This window comes from Drosophila busckii, chromosome 3R (assembly GCF_011750605.1).
Source record: "Drosophila busckii strain San Diego stock center, stock number 13000-0081.31 chromosome 3R, ASM1175060v1, whole genome shotgun sequence".
NCBI lineage: Eukaryota > Metazoa > Arthropoda > Insecta > Diptera > Drosophilidae > Drosophila > Drosophila busckii.
In genome coordinates this window covers 18692514-18710313 of record NC_046607.1, presented here as the reverse complement: position 1 = coordinate 18710313, position 17800 = coordinate 18692514, and the positions used below count along the sequence as shown (strand labels likewise).

Sequence of the window (17800 nt, the reverse complement as noted above, 5' to 3'; positions counted from 1 at the left end):
CTGAAGCCTCCCACACAAACAAGCTGCAGTGTGTGGCATGTGGCATGAGCCAATTGTTGTGCTTGTTTTTGTTATCTGCTTGCTGTAAGGAATGCTAATGCCAAACCTTAAGTACACCTCAGGTGTTGGCCAAACTAGAAACAGCAGCAGCGACTACTCCAACTCTGCCTCTTTTTTCATCATCTCATATTGTTGTTATGCTGATGACATTTGCCATGTTATTCCGCTCCACTCTCTCTCCCACTCTCGCACGTGTGCAGCTGGCCAAATGAGCTGCTCTCAATTGTTTTGCAGCTGCTCCAAAAGTGATTGCATTTAGTAGGGCTTTCCCAGCTTCGAGTCAATAGCACCTCTGGTAACGGCTGCATTATGCGCCTTGTTGCAACGTCACGTAGCACTTTGCGTCCAACCCGTAGCCGTAGCCGTAGCCGCTGCTGTTGCTGTTTGCTGAGCCACTGCAGCGGACTTTCGGTTTGCAATCCCATTGGCAATGGCAATTTAATTGTTGCATAACGGCGTGTGCAATGAGTTGACAACTGTCTGCTGTTGCAAGTAGCTACTATTTTAGTCACAAGCACTCATTTAGGCAATTATATGTGTGCTCTGGAGTTGGGCTAATTGATTTCATAAGCTCTCAGCATATACATAACAATTAGCATGAAGACAACTCTAATCACTTGTACTAACAATGCTCAGAGTAGAAGCTGGAGCTGCAGTTAGAAGCTTCGGGGCAGCTTCATATATGTGCATAAATTTAGTTGTTGTTGTTACTAACTCCAATAATTGTAAACAACAAAAAGCAAAGCCGTAATAATTATTGGAAAGTGAATGTAAGACTTTAATAGAAATTATAGAATTAAATAGATTAAATAAAACTGTATATTGTTAATTGAATGTTTGAAACTTATTATTGAAATATATTCTATAATTTCTATTTCAGCAATAAGTTTAAAACATTCAATTAACATTATACAGTTTTATTTAATTTTTTTTATTTTTTATTTTTATTTATTTTTTTAGTAAGTGTAGTATTCGTACTACAAATGTACCTTAAGTTTTATTTATAACAATATAATTTGTATTTGCTGTATTTTTAAATTTATTTGCTTTTAGTTTGCATTTTATTTTATTTTAATATTTGCAACTAATATAAACATTTGGTTTATATTTTCTGTATTTTTAGTACATCTGATTTGATTTAATTTTAGCATTAAATATAAATTATAGAATATATTTCAGCAATAAGTTTAAAACATTCAATTAACATTATACAGTTTTATTTAATACAATATAATTTGTATTTGCGGTATTTTTAAATTTAATTGATTTTAGTTTGCATTTTTGCAATAAATTAAATTTATTTGATTTATTTTAACATTTTCAACTGATATAAGCATTTTGTTTATATTTGATGTATTTTTAATACATCTGTTTTGATTTTTTTTTGATTTTAGCATTAATTTTAGTTTCGAATGCAATTCGAAATTCATTGTGAAATTTATAGCAATTTTCATACGCTGCATGCTGCAGCTAGCAAATCCCTTATGCCAACTTCAATCTCCTGCCCCTTGTCACTTGCCACTTGCCCCTTGCACATATTTCGCGCAAATGGTGCCGATTGAGTTGTGAACTGTTAAAGGATTTCAATGGCCATTAGACTTGCTTCAGCTGTAATCTGTCCAGCAATGTCGGATTATGTCACACGCAGATTTCTCACCCACACACACACACACACACAGAGAGACACGCCTACCCACCAACTTGCCACGCTGCCACATTTCTCGCGTTGCGGCAGTTTAAGCTGCTGAGTCGCGCATCAGCTGCTGACATTTAATTACATGCGTCGTTGGCCTTGTTGTTGTTGTTGTTGTTGTTTGTTGGTTTTCATGACAGTGTGCACAGTCTAAAGGGGCTAAGTGTTGAGTGGATTGGGGTGGGGTGGGGTGGGGTTGATGGGTGCATCCTTGGCTGCAATTTGTTGCGCTCGCACGTAACTCAAATGCCAAACACCTGCAGTTAACACGTAAGCCGCGCAAACACAAAGCCAGACTACGGATGCAAAAGCCCGTGTAGTATTCATGGCCCTAGTGCTAATCTAGCCCGTATCCAGACAGGCGCCTCTCGCCAAAACTGCTGCACTTAAGTCAAACTTGCCAGACAAGTGGCTGGTGGCTGATACGCTTGGGCTGTGGAGTGAGCCAGGAAGTTGCTTCTGTAAACAGCAGCAATAGCAGCAACTAAAATAGCAAAAGCGTTTCGAATGTGGCCGCTGAGCTGACGTGGCCATTTTACGAGCTCGCCCTTCGGGTGTAAAATTTCATTAGGAACTAAACGGTTTTCATTGTCCCGGCCCACAAGCTGCTGCTGCTGCTGTTAAACGCCGCTTTCTTATGCTAATTCTTGGCAACTGGACACTTAGTTGATTGGTTTTTGTGAGCGTTATCGTTGTCATTGACTGATTGGATTTTGGTCATTTGTGCACTGCCAAAGATGTGGCAGCCATAAGTGTCAAACGGCTGTACACTGCGGCAAGCCTAGCAGCCAGCCAACCTAATAAAGAGTCACGCATAGTTTCATTTGCACTTTAATTGTGCTTAATAGACTTTAAATTTGCTGTATGAAACACTTGCTGCAGCAATATTTATTAAAAATGTTAAATTATCGACTTACAATTAACGCAACTCATTAGCTGCAGTCCATTTGAATTTTTCATTTGGCGCCAACGCTCAACAGTATTGAAAAAAAAAAAAGTGTTGCTAACTGCCAGCTGCAAAACTATCGCTCAAGTTATCGGCTTGCTTCCCACTCACGCCACCACTTTTACGCGAGTATTATCCACCACAAATTTGGTGCATCAACATAAGGTGCGAGCGAATAAGAACAATAAGAATAAACTAAAAAGAAAAACGTTTCGTCACGCTGAAATTTGTATTGTTTTGACGGTGCTAGGGCATTTTCTGTGGCCTATTAAACACTCGAGAGTTAATAAACATAACAATTGTGTGTGCGTCAACGCGTGTGTAAAGTGTTTATTGCAAATCGATTTTGCCACAGCAGCAAAAGCAAAAGTAAGGGAAAACAGGTTGGTATTGGATATTGACTTTTGCTTAGTTAGTTTTGAGTGAGTAACTGGTTACGCTGATGCGTCTTTAGCATATATTTATTCGTGTTTGCGTTTTAAACATTTCATTCGTTGCGGAAATACAATCAAAAAGAAATATATACCGGCTTGTTGTTGCTCTGCGCTTGTGCTTGTTGTTGTTGTTGCTGTTCTTGTTCTTTGCCGTTGCGGTTGTGTGAGGTTATTGTATGCGCTGCTAGTGTGTGTGTGTGTGTCTAATTGGAATTGGAACGCGCGTGCGGGGCAAACTACAGTAGCGTCCAGCAAAATAGGCATGCTAGCAATTGATTGAATTGCAGCGTATTTTCTTAATTGATACGAACTACGTATGTACGTAACCGACAACTAGTTTCAATTAGTAGCATTTTTGCTTTCTATGCATTTCACCAGTGCGAAAGTTTGTGCTAGTGTGCGAGGTGGGTGGCGTTCGTCTGCGCCTCTTACAACAAACACACACACACACACAGCTGAGCGAACCAGCTGTTGACTTCCCTTGCCGCGTAAATTGCATATTCGAGAATTGAGAGCACACACACACACAGACATACAAACTGAGAACCTTACGTATATTATGCAATAAAAACAAACGAGTAGTACTGCATAAAAAAATGTTTACCGTATTATTATTATTGTTGTTGCCTTGCATTATGCCTTTAACTCGTCACTAAGGTTAATTTTCTCACACTCATTCTTTTTGAAGGTTAATTATAAACAATTTAAAATGGTTCAGCTGATCTTGGACTAGTCTTGGATTTCCAAATGCGCGACGTAGAAAGTCAAACCCCCACTCAACCCACTGCACCCCACTTGATTGTAATTTTTTTCGCAAGTAGCCACGCGACGTTGATGTGATTTTGCCGCTAATTCAATCGATCAACGCTTCAAGCTCTTCAACCCACTGACTCCCCCCTGTTGCTATTTACACCTGAATTTGTATTGACTGCCAATTTGCGTCTACAATTAGTCGCATCCGCTGCTACTGCCACCAATGATGATGAAACGCTTGCCACACTCAATAAGTTATTGTTGCTCATGTGACATTGGCCACGTGCAATTTGTCGCCCTGCAGCTTCCACTTTGCGGCTTATGTCATGCCCCAAGCATTTCATTGATCAATAGTTGAAGACAATTTCGCAGTATTTAAACTTTCAATCAACCGAGCGCTGTGTACTAGTAAATTCTATTTACATATTTTAAATATTATACATAAATTTTATGCGCCATTTGTTTGTTTGTCTTGCATGACATTTTGCCATACACAAAGATTTAATATTTAATACGCTCGAATCTCTCGCTCACTGTTGGCTCTCTGCATAGTTTTGCAAAATTTATAATTTTAATGGATTTTACAGCACGTGCCGTTGTACGAATATTTATTTGTTGATTACTTTTGGCTGCTGCTGTGTTGTGTATTTGCTTGTTATTATTTTTAATACACACGCAGCCGTGTGTCAAGCATAAAAGTTTATAATTTATGATTAAGCCTGCAGCTGTCAAACGTGTCAAACAAACAACAGCAGAGCAACAAAAAAAAGAAGGAATAACACTAATAGTTTAGTTGAAAATAAATAAATAAAAATGGCTTAATCAATGGCCTACATTTAGCTAGTTGGTAATTATTATAAAATTATGTTTGTACTTTTTTCTTATTGGAGCGCATGGAATTTTTTTCAAGGGACTACGTTGTGTTTATTGAACTAACAAAAACATAACAATAACGTCAACAGATTAGCTAAAAATGTAAATAAACATAGCTTGTTGTTATATATTTTGTATATTATGAAAACGAAGCAAGTAAATATTTGGCAGCTTAGCTTGAGCAACAAATATAGAAAATATTGAAAAAATTATGTTAGGAAAACTAAAGACAGCTGCAACTAAAATAAACTTACAACACTTAATAAAATTTAATTATTTTTATACACAAGCTAAGCATTACTTACAATATTAATTGCTTAAATTATTTCATTGCAGCTTTTGAATAAACGCTTACTGGTGAGTAAATAAAAACAGTCAACTAATAGTATTTTTTTAAATATGTTTTTTTGTTTTTATAAATTTGTGCAGTCAGGTATTAGTCATTGTATATAATCGCTTACTAAGCAGCGTCGCAGACAAAATGCATTAATTAAACTAATTGGGGATTTACACAAACAAATCTAAATTGTAATCTTTGCTCTATCTCGCTCTCAAGTCAGTGCATTATGTTAGGGAAGCAGTACTAATCGCTTAATTTGTTGCCTTTAAAAACGCGCAAATTTTGCTCTAGCCCCAAAAAAAAAAAAATATATATATATAGAGAGACATATGTACTGCTTACAATTTATAGAGCGCGCTAATGTTAATTAAATTTTTCGTAGCTAGGGACGGCTCGTTCCCAAGTCTTAATACGTTTGCATGCTTAGTCGAGCAGAAAAACAACAAATTGACATAATGATCGGCATGATGATGATGATGATGATCAACAACAACAACTGGGTCTGTTGCTCAATTTGTGGCGCCCCCTTTTTACAGACGAAATAAATAAATGTAGATTTGACTTTGAACTTGTCTGTAAATTGCAGCAAAGTTGCAAAAAGGCCACACACTTATTTCTTTTACAGAAATTTTTAATGTAGGCTGGTAAATTTCCTGAGCTCGACACACACACACACAATAGTCGTTACTACACGCTGACGTTTAAATTTAGCAACAATAAAAAAAAAAAAAAGAATTGACGTTCTTTATATGGAACGACAATTTCAGTTTGTGGCTGCTGCGCTGCTATTTTTAGTCATTGTCATTTGTACGCGCAAACATTTTACTCTGTCTTGCTTTTATTATTATTATTCGCATTCGTATTTGTTTTTATGATTATGTATTTGCATATTTGAGCGAGAGAGAGCGACAGATGCTGGAACAGTTGCTAAATATAGATTTATGTACTTGAATTTAGCGCCCAAGGTCAAAGATTAGCAACAATATGTTAGCTGGAAAAACTGCTGAAAGCATAAAAATTAGCCATTTTACTTTTCAATGTGTGTCTAATGCTCAGAAACCAAAATTACGCATACGCAATGTCTGTCACTGAACTCAGCTGTCCTTGCTACACGCACTTGACGAAAACAAACAACAAATTTGCGTATTAATTGCAATTTTTGCAGTTAGACGAACCGGCTTGCCCTTCCCTTGAGTTTATAGCCAACATATTGTTTTTATATATACTTTCTTTTAAAACAAAGCAAAACATATGTGTGCGCTTAATCAGCTGACATGCTTTTTTTTTATATATACAAGTTAAACATTTGTTTTTAGGCTTGGCTAAAGTTTCAGCAGCAAAATTATTGCTATGACGTCTATTGCTTAATATATGAGCATATAGTATATGCTAATATGTGTGCGTGGTTTAAAATTCTTTACAGTCTATGACGCTGCTCATTCATTCATGGGGCGAAAAACTTAGAACTTGGCAACAGCAAAATCTTTTATTGCTTTAAGCGCAAGTGTATTGCAAATTTGCCTTAATTCAATTGTTAATTTTTCGTTTAAACTATTACAGCCTTAAGCACGCCCACACACGTGCTATAAAAACAAGGCGCTAATCTCAATATAGATCATTTGACTTGGGATTTCTTTTCGCACATTTTATATAGCCGCATGCATTAGTATACGCCAACGCCAAAAATATAATATATGAAGAAAGCCCCAAGCGCATGCAAAAAAATGTTAAAAATAATTTAACACACAATAGGAACGTTTGGCACATTGTTAAATAGAAATATTAACAATAGTTAGGTAGTCGCTACGTGTGGCTATGAACAAAAATTATCTTAACTTGTTGCTGTTAATATGTGAGTAAATATTAAATATGCAAAGTAAGTACACATGGCTAAATCGATCAGGGCTGGCAACGACCAAAAAACAAATGCTCAACAAATCAGTTAAGCTACTAAAATTTAGTGCAAAATATGCGACAGCTGAATACGCTATAAAGTAAGTTAAGCAAAAGTATTGAGTGTTACAAATTTAACAAAAATATGTATAAGAAATAGTAGCATATATGCTACTAAAAATACTACTAAATAGCACTAGCTAATAGCAGCATTTACATTTGCTTATCTATATTGAAATTACTTCCTTTTTGCACTTTAATTATTCAAAAATTTTAAGCTCTATATTTGTTATGTTGACAGCAACTGCTCAACAGTTAAGTAGTAGTAATTCTAACTAACTTTGATTCATAGTTTAGTTGTAGTCGTCGCTACCCAGCGCTAAAGTTAGCTACGTTAACAAAGAAGCGGCAAAAACAGTTTCGCACTTTTTTTTTTTGCTATTATTAATTGTTGTTGCGTCGTCCCGACGGCGGCGACTTCGTGTTCCGCCATTTGTAGCGCTCATTTAATTTGTTTTTATTGTTGTTTATTGCTTTAACGAAATGTTCATTTTAAATGTTTGATTACAATGATTTGTGAAGTTCAGTTGAATTTGTGATTTACGCGCTGTAGGAACGGAATCGATCCAGAGAGACAGGCGCTCAATGCGATTTTCAAAACTTACATTGCCAGCGGCTACTATCAGTGCCTTCTAATCAAAAAAACAAAAATTGAATTGCCCACTTAAGTGGCAATAGCAAAAGTGAAAACAAATCTTCAACATGCAGTTTCTAAACATGATTTGCCTTAAACAAAGTGCGTTACCAAACTACAAAGCAGTATTGCCAATTGTTTTAACTCAAACGTGCTTTTAACTTTAAGTTACTCATTGCCTTGATTTTTAAAAAATGTTTCGACTCGTGACTTTTTTATTTTAAAATGTATTTTATTTGCTGCTGCTTTATTTGTGCACATTTCTAATTCAGTATTTTTATAATAATTTCACCTCCCGCTGCATTTGTCAATGTCAACAACAAAATCGCTGAACATTGCAACGCAGATCAATTCATTTTTGTCAGCTATGCTGACAGTTTACATTCAGTTAAAATCACGCTGCCAAATGCGTAATTAAAAAATATACAATTGACAAAATCTAAAAATATCAAATATGTACATCATTAAAAAAAAGCTCTGTTAGATTTTCAGATTAAATATTGTCAACAGAACAAGAGTAATAAACTACTTTAAACTCTCTTAAATTCAATACAAAAGACTTACAAATTTAATTTAGTGTCAATTCAAATATTTTTTTAACATTTGCCATTCATATTTTCGTCTTAGTAAATTCAATTTATAGTTTACAATTTTTTTAAATTTATCTTAGTTTTAAAATTTGCTTATATCCAATACAGTTAGACTCTCCCAAATTTAATTCAGCTTAAATTTTACTATAATATTTGCCATAACTTCAGCGTCTTAGTAAATTTAAAATATTGTTTAATTTATTTTTATATTTATTATATTAAATCGAATACAGTACAATCTTCCAAATTTAATTCAGATTCAATATCCAATATTTTTATAATATTTTCCATTAGTAATTTTCAATTTTTGTTTAATATTTCTAAAATTTATTAGTTTTAAAATTATTTTAGCGTAGACTGCTAAATTAGATGCAGCCTTAAATTAAATAATTTTATATTTATTCCATAACTTCTTAGTCTGCGTAAATTCAAAATATTGTTAAATAATTTTTACATTTATCTGCTGTCGTATTTCATAATTTTATGGCGCAGCACACAAAGATTAATGCTTGATGCATAAATCAATAGTTATTTATAAATAGCTTAATCTTTGATATGAAATTAACATACAGAGCTCAAACAATCCCATTAATGTGTCAATATTAAAATTATGAAACGTGCGAACGTTAAAGATTAAAAATTTATTCTACATAAATATCTAAAAATAAGCAGGCTGCTCATGAATAATTGCGATTGCAAAGTGCAATAAACGCAAAATGTGTTGAAGCAAACAAACATATGTATGTATATGTGTGTGTGCATGTGTGTGAGGCTAAACGCACTTAAAGCAAACTTGGCTAGCCGATTAAATAGCTATACACACACCTTTGCGCATTTTACACTGCATTGGAAATTATATGCAAAGCAAGAAGGCGACGCACGTAGCAAAGAACAGTGACTATAAATAAATAAAAAAAATACACGCATGCTAAAGTGTGAAATATGTGCGAAATTTTCAATTTATTTATAAAAAGAAAAAAAAATGCAATACGCTTAGAAATGCCTTGAAAGTCAGATATATAAAATGTTAAGCATAAGCAAGAATAACGAATTTTCCATGACAAGTACATAATACATATACAGTATGTGTATATGTATGTGTACATACAACTTATCTAGGCTAGAGATACGCTTGTCTGTATTATAAGAATGGAGTAATGGGGCTTGCGGCTTATAATGAAACAAAAAATAAAAAAAAAATTGTATAAAAGTGCCGCATGTGCTCTACTTGAATTTAAGCTAATTTTGTTGTTGCTGCTAATTGTTTTTTATTTTTGTTGTTGTTGTTGCTGTCATTGTGGTTGCTTATGCGGTGGCTAAGAAACTTAAAGCGCAATGTAAACAATAGATAAAAAATTCAAATGTGGCAACGTTTAATACACTTTATAAACAAGCCACAAGCTAATTAAGTAAGTGTGCTTTAATAATAAATGCAGTTTTAAAGCGACATTAAGCACTGCTTAAAATAATATTTAATTTTTTCGCAACTTTTGATCGTGACAACGCATATGCGCACCACTGTGCACGCTCAACACATCTTGTCAATGCGAGAGAGCGCATAAACTTGCGCTCTCGCTCACTGCCGCGCTCATTGCCCGCTAATCATACAGCGCTGATATTTGCTCAATACATTTATTTTTGTAGTTACTGTTTTTTTTTTACGTTGTGCATACTTGTTACGCTTGCTGCTCCCGCACACTTTGCGCTCTCGCTCTCTTGCTCTTGTCGTTGGCGCTGTGTCTGACGTTGACGCTGACGTTGGCGGCGCTAGCACTTTTGGTTACTCTACTTGGGGGCTCTGGGGCTTTGGCTCAGTTGTTGCGCGACGTTGAAAAGCAACGCGTCGAGAAGTCGCGTCGAGCGTAGAAGCGAATAGATAAACTAAAAAAGCAAAGCGCGCGTGCAAGCAGCAAAAGAGAAGAGCGTGGAGAGTGCAGAAGGGGCGATCGCAAGAAACAGACAACACACAAGAAAAAGTAATTACCAGCAACTGCACAACGATTTGCGTAAATTGTTTTGATTTCTTTAGCGTGAAATCAATAAAAAGAAACACACAAAACTCTGTAGCTCTGATGAAAACTAATTGAACTCTTGTGATCAGCAGTAGCAACAAATGCAGTTTGTTGTTGTTTCTGTTTTTTCGGTCGTGTGACACACACACTTCAGTAGTATTTGCTTATCAATTTCACATGATCGTGTGACCGCCCTCAACGATTGGAGGCCAGTGGCGCCCAGCAAGAGCAACAATAACAGGCAACTGTCTCTACGCTTTGCTAATAATTAATTATGTTTTATTATTGATTTATTGTGACTTGGCCTAGCAACGTTATATTTTGTTCATGTGCTATTTTAAAATTTCGCTTCAAGTTCGTTTGTTGTGCTTAAATTAGCAACTAATACATACACACGTATGTATGCATGTGTGTGTGTGTGTGTAGTTTAGCTAGAACTGTTAGCCATTCCATTGTAGTGCAACTGCCAAGTTGCTATCACATTATTTATTTATTTTAATACGTTTTTTGTTTATTATTATTATTATTAGTGCCAGGCATATCAACATTTCCGTTTCAACTTTGTCTTATACACACACACATAGATAGCTTATCAGTATAAGAGTTTAGTTTTTATATCGGTGTCAGACTTGAATCGGCCTTCAATAGGTTTCAGTTTTCGCAAAAACTGTGTCTTGAATAATTTTTTGCTGCTGCTACTGTTGATTACAATTGTTTAACACACCCACACACACACACAAGCAAACAAACAAATTGTTATAAACCAAACACAAGGGGCAAAACTTAATTGCACTTTCTACAAGTTGTTTTCCTTTTTGTTGTAGTTGTTGTTTTTATTATGTTTATTCTGTTCTGCTGCTGTTGTTGTATTTAAAAATAGATAAATGCGGTCATTGGTCCCTGCGTCTTGCCCCCATCTCTCAATTGGCTTGAAATATATTTACAGAGCGTAAAGAGATACGAGAGCAGACGACACAACAGTCCAGATGTAGATTCATAGATTTATATGTATGCACGGATGTACAGTCAGCGTCGAAAATGTGCGCACAGTGCGCACAGTCAGTCAGTCAGTCAATCATGTGAAATATGCAGTTGATTCATAAAAAGCCAAACACGTTCGCTTATCAGCACTATTTGTGGAAAAATTTTTCGTTTTTTTTTTTATTTAACACTTGATTTATCAGTCATTAGGTGCGCACACCTTACTTGCTTAACACCTTAGCTACACTTAGTGTTTAACCCGCTAGTGCACACAGCTTAGGCTAAAGCGAAATGTAAACGAATCATTTTGCTTTAGTTGGAAATATTAATCAGAAATTGCATTAAATGATGCGTTATGCTGCTGTATTAATCATTAATTGCATAGCAAATGGCAGTAAATGATTTAACATTTTTAACCCTCTAATGCACACAGCTGAGGCTTTAGCGAAATGTAAATCATTTAGCTTGAACTTAAGAATTAGTTAAAAATATTATTAAACAAAAATTGCATTAAATGATGCGCTATCCTGCTATATAGCTTAATTATTAATCACTTATTGCATAGAAAAATGATTTCAGCAATATATTTTAACCCTTTAGTGCCCACAGCTTGAACTAATTGCATAATTTTAAAGCTAAATTGTGCATTTTATGCTGAATTAGTTTTAGTTGGAAAAATATTAATCAGCGCTTGCCTTAAATTATGCGTTACCCTGATCCTTAACCCTATTGTGCCATGTAAATGAATCATTTAGCTTTAATTTGTGGAATTATTGTGATAAAATTGCAACAAAAAATTGCAATAAATGATTCGTTTAAAATGTTATTTGCTTTTTGTTATGCCAAAGTGCCAACTTCAATGTGAATTTTCTCTTGCTCTATTGCAGCAGTTGCAAGCACCACCGCCAGCAGCAGCAACAACAACAGCAACGACAACAACAACAAAGTAAGCGCTGATATAATCGAAAGCAAGAGCCGCAGCTTTTACTGCTTTGGCCAGCGTAAAGACGCAGAGTTGCAACAGCAAGCCGAGCTCAAGGATTCAAACAAATCGGGCAGCTACAACGTGCAACAGCAGCAAGCAGCAAGCGCCAATAGTGTTGCAGGCAGCTTTAAGTCCATATATACGGAATTAGTGGACCACAGTGAGCTGTGCAAATCGCAGTCGCAACCAACTGTTGTTATCAGTCGGCAGCCACAACGACGACGACGACAACAGACGACGCAGCGCTCGCTTAGTCAGCCCGCAATCTTGCAACCTAAACGACCGGGTACACCGCCGCCGCATATTGTTGCATGCAGCATGAGCTCCTCCATACCCACAGTGTTGTCCAGCAATAATGTGGCCGCCGCCACAGCAGCAGCAGCAGCCGATGCGTCCGAGAAGCAGCCATGGCCCAACTCCAAAGACGACTACGAGCTGCGCGATGTCATCGGCGTGGGTGCCACAGCGGTGGTGCATGGCGCCTACTGCATACCACGCAATGAGAAATGCGCCATTAAGCGCATCAATCTGGAGAAATGGAATACATCGATGGACGAGCTGCTCAAGGAAATACAAGCGATGTCATCTTGTAATCATGAAAACGTTGTAACCTATCACACATCGTTTGTGGTGCGTGAGGAGCTGTGGCTGGTGCTGCGACTGCTCGAGGGTGGCTCACTGCTGGACATAATCAAGCACAAGATGCGTGTGGCCATTTGCAAGCATGGGGTGTTCGATGAGGCGACCATTGCTACAGTGCTGAAGGAGGTGCTCAAGGGCTTGGAGTATTTCCATTCCAATGGGCAAATTCATCGCGACATCAAGGCGGGCAACATACTCATTGGCGATGATGGCACCATACAAATTGCAGACTTTGGTGTAAGCGCTTGGCTCGCAACTGGACGGGATTTGTCGCGTCAGAAGGTGCGACACACTTTTGTTGGCACACCCTGCTGGATGGCGCCCGAGGTTATGGAACAGGATCATGGCTATGACTTTAAGGCAGACATTTGGTCGTTTGGCATTACGGCCATTGAAATGGCCACCGGCACAGCGCCGTATCACAAATATCCGCCAATGAAAGTTTTAATGCTAACGCTACAGAACGATCCGCCTACGCTCGATACGGGCGCCGAGGACAAGGATCAGTATAAGGCCTACGGCAAGACATTCCGCAAAATGATTGTCGAGTGCCTGCAAAAGGAGCCATCGAAGCGTCCCACTGCCAGCGAACTGCTCAAGCATGCGTTCTTCAAGAAGGCCAAGGATCGCAAGTACTTGACCAATACGCTGCTGCAGTCCGGACCCAGCATGGAGACGCGCGTGCATAAGGCGGCAAAGCGTCAGCCTGGCGCATCGGGTCGACTGCATCGCACTGTGACCGGCGAATGGGTGTGGTCCAGCGAGGAGGAGGATAATGCAACTGGTGGTGCTAGCAGCAGTCGACGCAAGCATCCCTCATCCGATTCAGAGTCCGAAGATCGTCCGATCAATCGCTTGGAGCGCGCCGACAGCTCGGACAGCGATCGTGATGAGCTAACGCCCGAGATTACGCGCAGCATGTCCTCAGCCACAATGACGCCAGCTGGCGCGGCACAGGAGCTTGCCGCCGGCGTTGCTGCACTGCCGCTGCCTAGTGAAGCAGCAGCTGCTGGCGAGGCGCCACCTGTTAATCTGGTGCTGCGCATGCGCAATCTGCGCCGTGAACTGCACGACATACGCTTTGAGTTTGCCGTGGGCAAAGATTCGGCGGAGGGCATTGCCACCGAGCTGGTGGATGCTGGTCTAGTGGATGCGCTCGATACACAACCAATGGCCGTGCATTTGGATCAACTGATTGCGCAATGTGACAGCATGAAGACAATAACGTTCCAGCTGAGTTCGGGTGTGCAGCCGGGCGAGGTGCCCGACGAGCGCTCGTTGGTGGGCTATGCGCAAATATCGATCACGGACTAGGACTTGGAGTTGGGCTCCTTAAAGCTACGGTCTACCATACGTAACGCTGCGTCTTAACGTAAGACGTAACGCGTAACAACACACACACACACGCCTACTCCGCTTTTAGCAACATAGACTAGAGAACTAGCATATATATGATATATATATATAAACCTAGTTTATACCTAAAGACGCCAAGACGTTCTTTTGTTTACTATAGAAATTATTAACATACGAGCAGAGCGAGGGGTGCAAACCCCACCCCCGCTTAATTCTTTAAGCTGCAACAGTTCTTTCTTTTCAATTCAGAGTTCAGTCAGTTGCATTGTAGTTATTTCATAAACTCCCCTCGGCAGCAGCAGCAGCTTTATTCTTCTACCTCCCTTGTCATACTATAGTTAGTCGCAGCGCCTACTTCATTAAACTAGCTAAAAGTAATTGCAAATTGTGTACTTATTCGTTGTTATATATATATTATACTACTACTATTACTTTAACTTTTATTTTAATTTCTTTGCTGTCATTTGTCTTAAGTAGCTCACATTTTGCTCTGTATATAAATAAATATATGAATTATGCATATATCTATATATATTAGTCATTCTCTACCAAGACCAATTTGATCGGCAATCAGTTCTACTACTACTACTATATCCCCATGTATGTGTCTAGCCCACAATTTATTTATTTCTACAACGTTCTAAACGTTTCTTTTAATTTTTAGTACATGACTAGGCTTAAGTAAGTTTTGTTTTTAATTCTTTTTTCATTTTGCTTTTAGTCAAGTAAGCTTGCCGAAGTCGCACTTTAGCTGTTTAAGTCTTACATTGAAAATTATCGAAATTTGCCTAATAAATTATATTTACCTTAAGTATAATAATAATATAATTGCCTTTTGTGCATTAAGCGTAATAATTGTATTTAATTGAAGTACAGACAACAACTTTGAAGATTACACTAAACATACACACACACACACACACACCGAAGAAGAAGAAAGAAAAAAAATCGAGTTGAAAAACTAACCTATAAAAGTATTTTGTGTTTTTATTGGACGGCTTTAAAAATTTGTTTCGTTAATTGATTTTGCTAAAACTCTGGCTTGGCTTCTAATATAAACAATTGAATTCATTCCTAGCATTTGCTACATTTGCTTTAAACAAATCCTCTGCTCAAGTTGCACATACTATATCCTTTAAAACAAGTACAGTACATCCTTGAAGTCTGCAGTTATTTCTATGAGAGATGCCAGCATATGCCTGTAATTTAAGACTAGTGACAAACACAACTCTAAGATTAATTCTAGCCTCTAGATCCAGGTCAGTGTCAACTAATAGTTAAGCTCTAGTTCAAACTAATATTTATTGTACTTACTATATGACAGTAAAATTGTATACGATAAACTTGAAATAAATTGAAATTCTGGCTCCCAAGCAAAAATATCTCACAAGTTTCTCATTCTATTTTAGATTTTAGCTTCGAAAACAGTTGCCGTAAATTCTTTTAAATCTATTCTTTTTTACAGTCAGACTATATTTATATTAAAAACATGGGAGATTATTTTGAGGATATGGGACATACACCCACCGGACCCGAGGGCGCCAATGACTTTGAACGTCACTATCGTCGTTTGCAGGTGCTGGCCATTATGAACGGCATCGACATGGAGATTGAGGTGCCAGAGGCTTCCAAGCGTGCCATTGAGGCGTTGCCCATACACGAAATTGTCAGCGAGGAAGTAAAGGATGACTTTGAATGTTCGGTTTGCAAGCAGCCAGCGGAAGCTGGTGCCAAATTCAAGGTGCTGCCCTGCAAACACGAGTTCCATGAAGAATGCATTTTGCTCTGGCTTAAAAAGGTATTACTCATCAAATTTAGCATATTTTTATTTATTTATATGCGTTTTATGTCTAGGCAAACTCCTGTCCCATTTGTCGCTATCAGTTCGAAACAGATGATGAAGTCTATGAGGAGCTACGTCGCTTCAGGCAGGATGAACCCAATCGTCGCGATCGTCAAAATGCTTTAATGGATTCTATGTATGGTTAGAGCTTAATATGCTGGGGAATTATAATTGGTGGGATTACTATTGGGTGTTTGTGCAAATTTAAATAAAGGTGTAAATGCTGCAAAAACTTTGAATTTCTTTTAAACTGTAACGGCTAACAGCGCTTATCGATATTAACATATAAATGCACTGCTGTTGTGGATGATACTTGCTTAGGCCGCCGCGCAGATCGTGGCTCATTTTTTGGTATTTTTCACTGTTCTATATTTGGCCACACTGCTTGTCAGCGCCATTGTTTTACGTGCGGTTCGAAAGTCTGCAGACGCCAAAATTGTTTGGCAAAACGCAATTTAGAATCAATATTAATTGTTGCAAATGTGTACAAAATGAGTAATACCAACGACGATAATGGTATAAAGTTATTTGATCGCAAATTTGTGGCAACCAATTTGCGAAATGAACTGCGTTGTCCAAAATGTTTGCACAGCTTCGGCTCCAATTTTCAACGTAATAATGGCGGACTTGGTAAGTAAAATAACAAATATGCCAGAGTAGTCTCAATATTCATTATATGCTAGAAAAGTATCAAAGTGCATAATGTGCCAATGAAGTCTCAAACGTTTGCTTGCTTGCGCAGAATGCGCAAACCGTTATGTTTTCGTTTTCATGTGCATGTGTGTTTGAGTGCGCGCATTTGTTTTTTTCTTTTCAGACAACTATCGTCCGTTTTTGCTGCCTTGCGGCCATAACATATGCGAAAATTGCTTATCGAAGCAATCGAAACATCGCCAGCATTCAGATTTTAAATGCGCAGTCTGCTTTAGTCCAGTGGTGCCCACAATTAAGGCCAAGGATCCGAATATGAAGCACATGGGCAATTTGCGTGATTATTATGAGCTAAGCTACCATGTGCTGGGCGAAACACATTCGCTCATTTACTATCGTCGCTTTGACCAGGACCAGTCTGTTAATAAATCCATAAGCTGCAACGCTCTCAGCGATATTGTGCTCGAGACCAAGTGCAGTGAATGCAGCTACAGTGTGGCCCATGGCGAGTGCAAGGACTGCGATGCGTTCTACTGCAAACGTTGCTTTGAGACCGTTCACAATCACAGCAACGTGCTAAAGAAGCATCTGCTACAGCGTCTTAATGATAAAGGAGCCACTGCCAAGGGCATACGTGTGGGCAAGCATGTTTATCGCCTACCCGGCGTGCTGCAGTGCAGCATTCACAATAGACCCGCTAATATCTATTGTAAGGTATGCCAACGTACCAACTGCGATGCCTGCACGGCCAAATATCATGCTAGTCATAAAACTTGCTCGATTATTGAAATGGTAAGCTGTAGTTTATGAATGAATTACAATTTGTTTTTTGCATTGGCAGCTGTTAAAATTCAAATGAATTTGAACAGTGCTGTAAAGCGTCACATGTGTGTAGGGTGACCATGCTTGAACATACAACGGCTTGCTCTAAATACTTTGTTTTTTCTTAAAACGTTTTTAAATGATTAACAGAATCAACGCTACACCACCGAAGTGCCCTCTACAGTTAACGCTCTTAATACTGCAATTTTGGAAATTAATAATGCACAACAGG

General features: G+C 37.9%; 3 protein-coding genes across 4 annotated transcripts in view; all 3 read left to right on the top strand.

Moving 5' to 3' along the window:
- The first annotated feature begins 3028 nt into the window (after nt 1–3028).
- Nucleotides 3029–16327, top strand: LOC108604148 (E3 ubiquitin-protein ligase RNF181 homolog). The gene is made up of 4 exons (XM_017993463.2): nt 3029–3082; nt 5096–5116; nt 15718–16050; nt 16107–16327. Exons 3-4 carry the CDS (start codon nt 15742–15744, stop codon nt 16239–16241), a joined length of 444 nt encoding a protein of 147 aa, XP_017848952.1. The 5' UTR covers nt 3029–3082; nt 5096–5116; nt 15718–15741; the 3' UTR covers nt 16242–16327.
- LOC108604147 (serine/threonine-protein kinase OSR1) lies at nt 7666–14689 on the top strand. Of its 2 annotated transcripts, none has more exons than XM_017993461.1 (2): nt 7666–7788; nt 12157–14688. In XM_017993461.1, exons 1-2 carry the CDS (start codon nt 7755–7757, stop codon nt 14208–14210), a joined length of 2088 nt encoding a protein of 695 aa, XP_017848950.1. In that variant the 5' UTR covers nt 7666–7754; the 3' UTR covers nt 14211–14688. The 2 variants fall into 2 exon arrangements, with proteins under 2 accessions (XP_017848950.1, XP_017848951.1); XM_017993462.1 differs by lacking the exon at nt 7666–7788 and adding an exon at nt 10165–10252 and having other exon boundaries at nt 12157–14689.
- Nucleotides 16328–16586: 259 nt separating the features above from the next.
- LOC108601403 (CG14305) overlaps nt 16587–17800 on the top strand; it is a 43865-nt gene continuing 42651 nt past the window's right edge. The window contains exons 1-3 of the mRNA XM_017989302.1: nt 16587–16725; nt 16913–17538; nt 17719–17799. Coding sequence (XP_017844791.1) covers nt 16587–16725; nt 16913–17538; nt 17719–17799 — 846 coding nt within the window. The remainder of the gene's footprint in view (nt 16726–16912; nt 17539–17718; nt 17800) is intronic.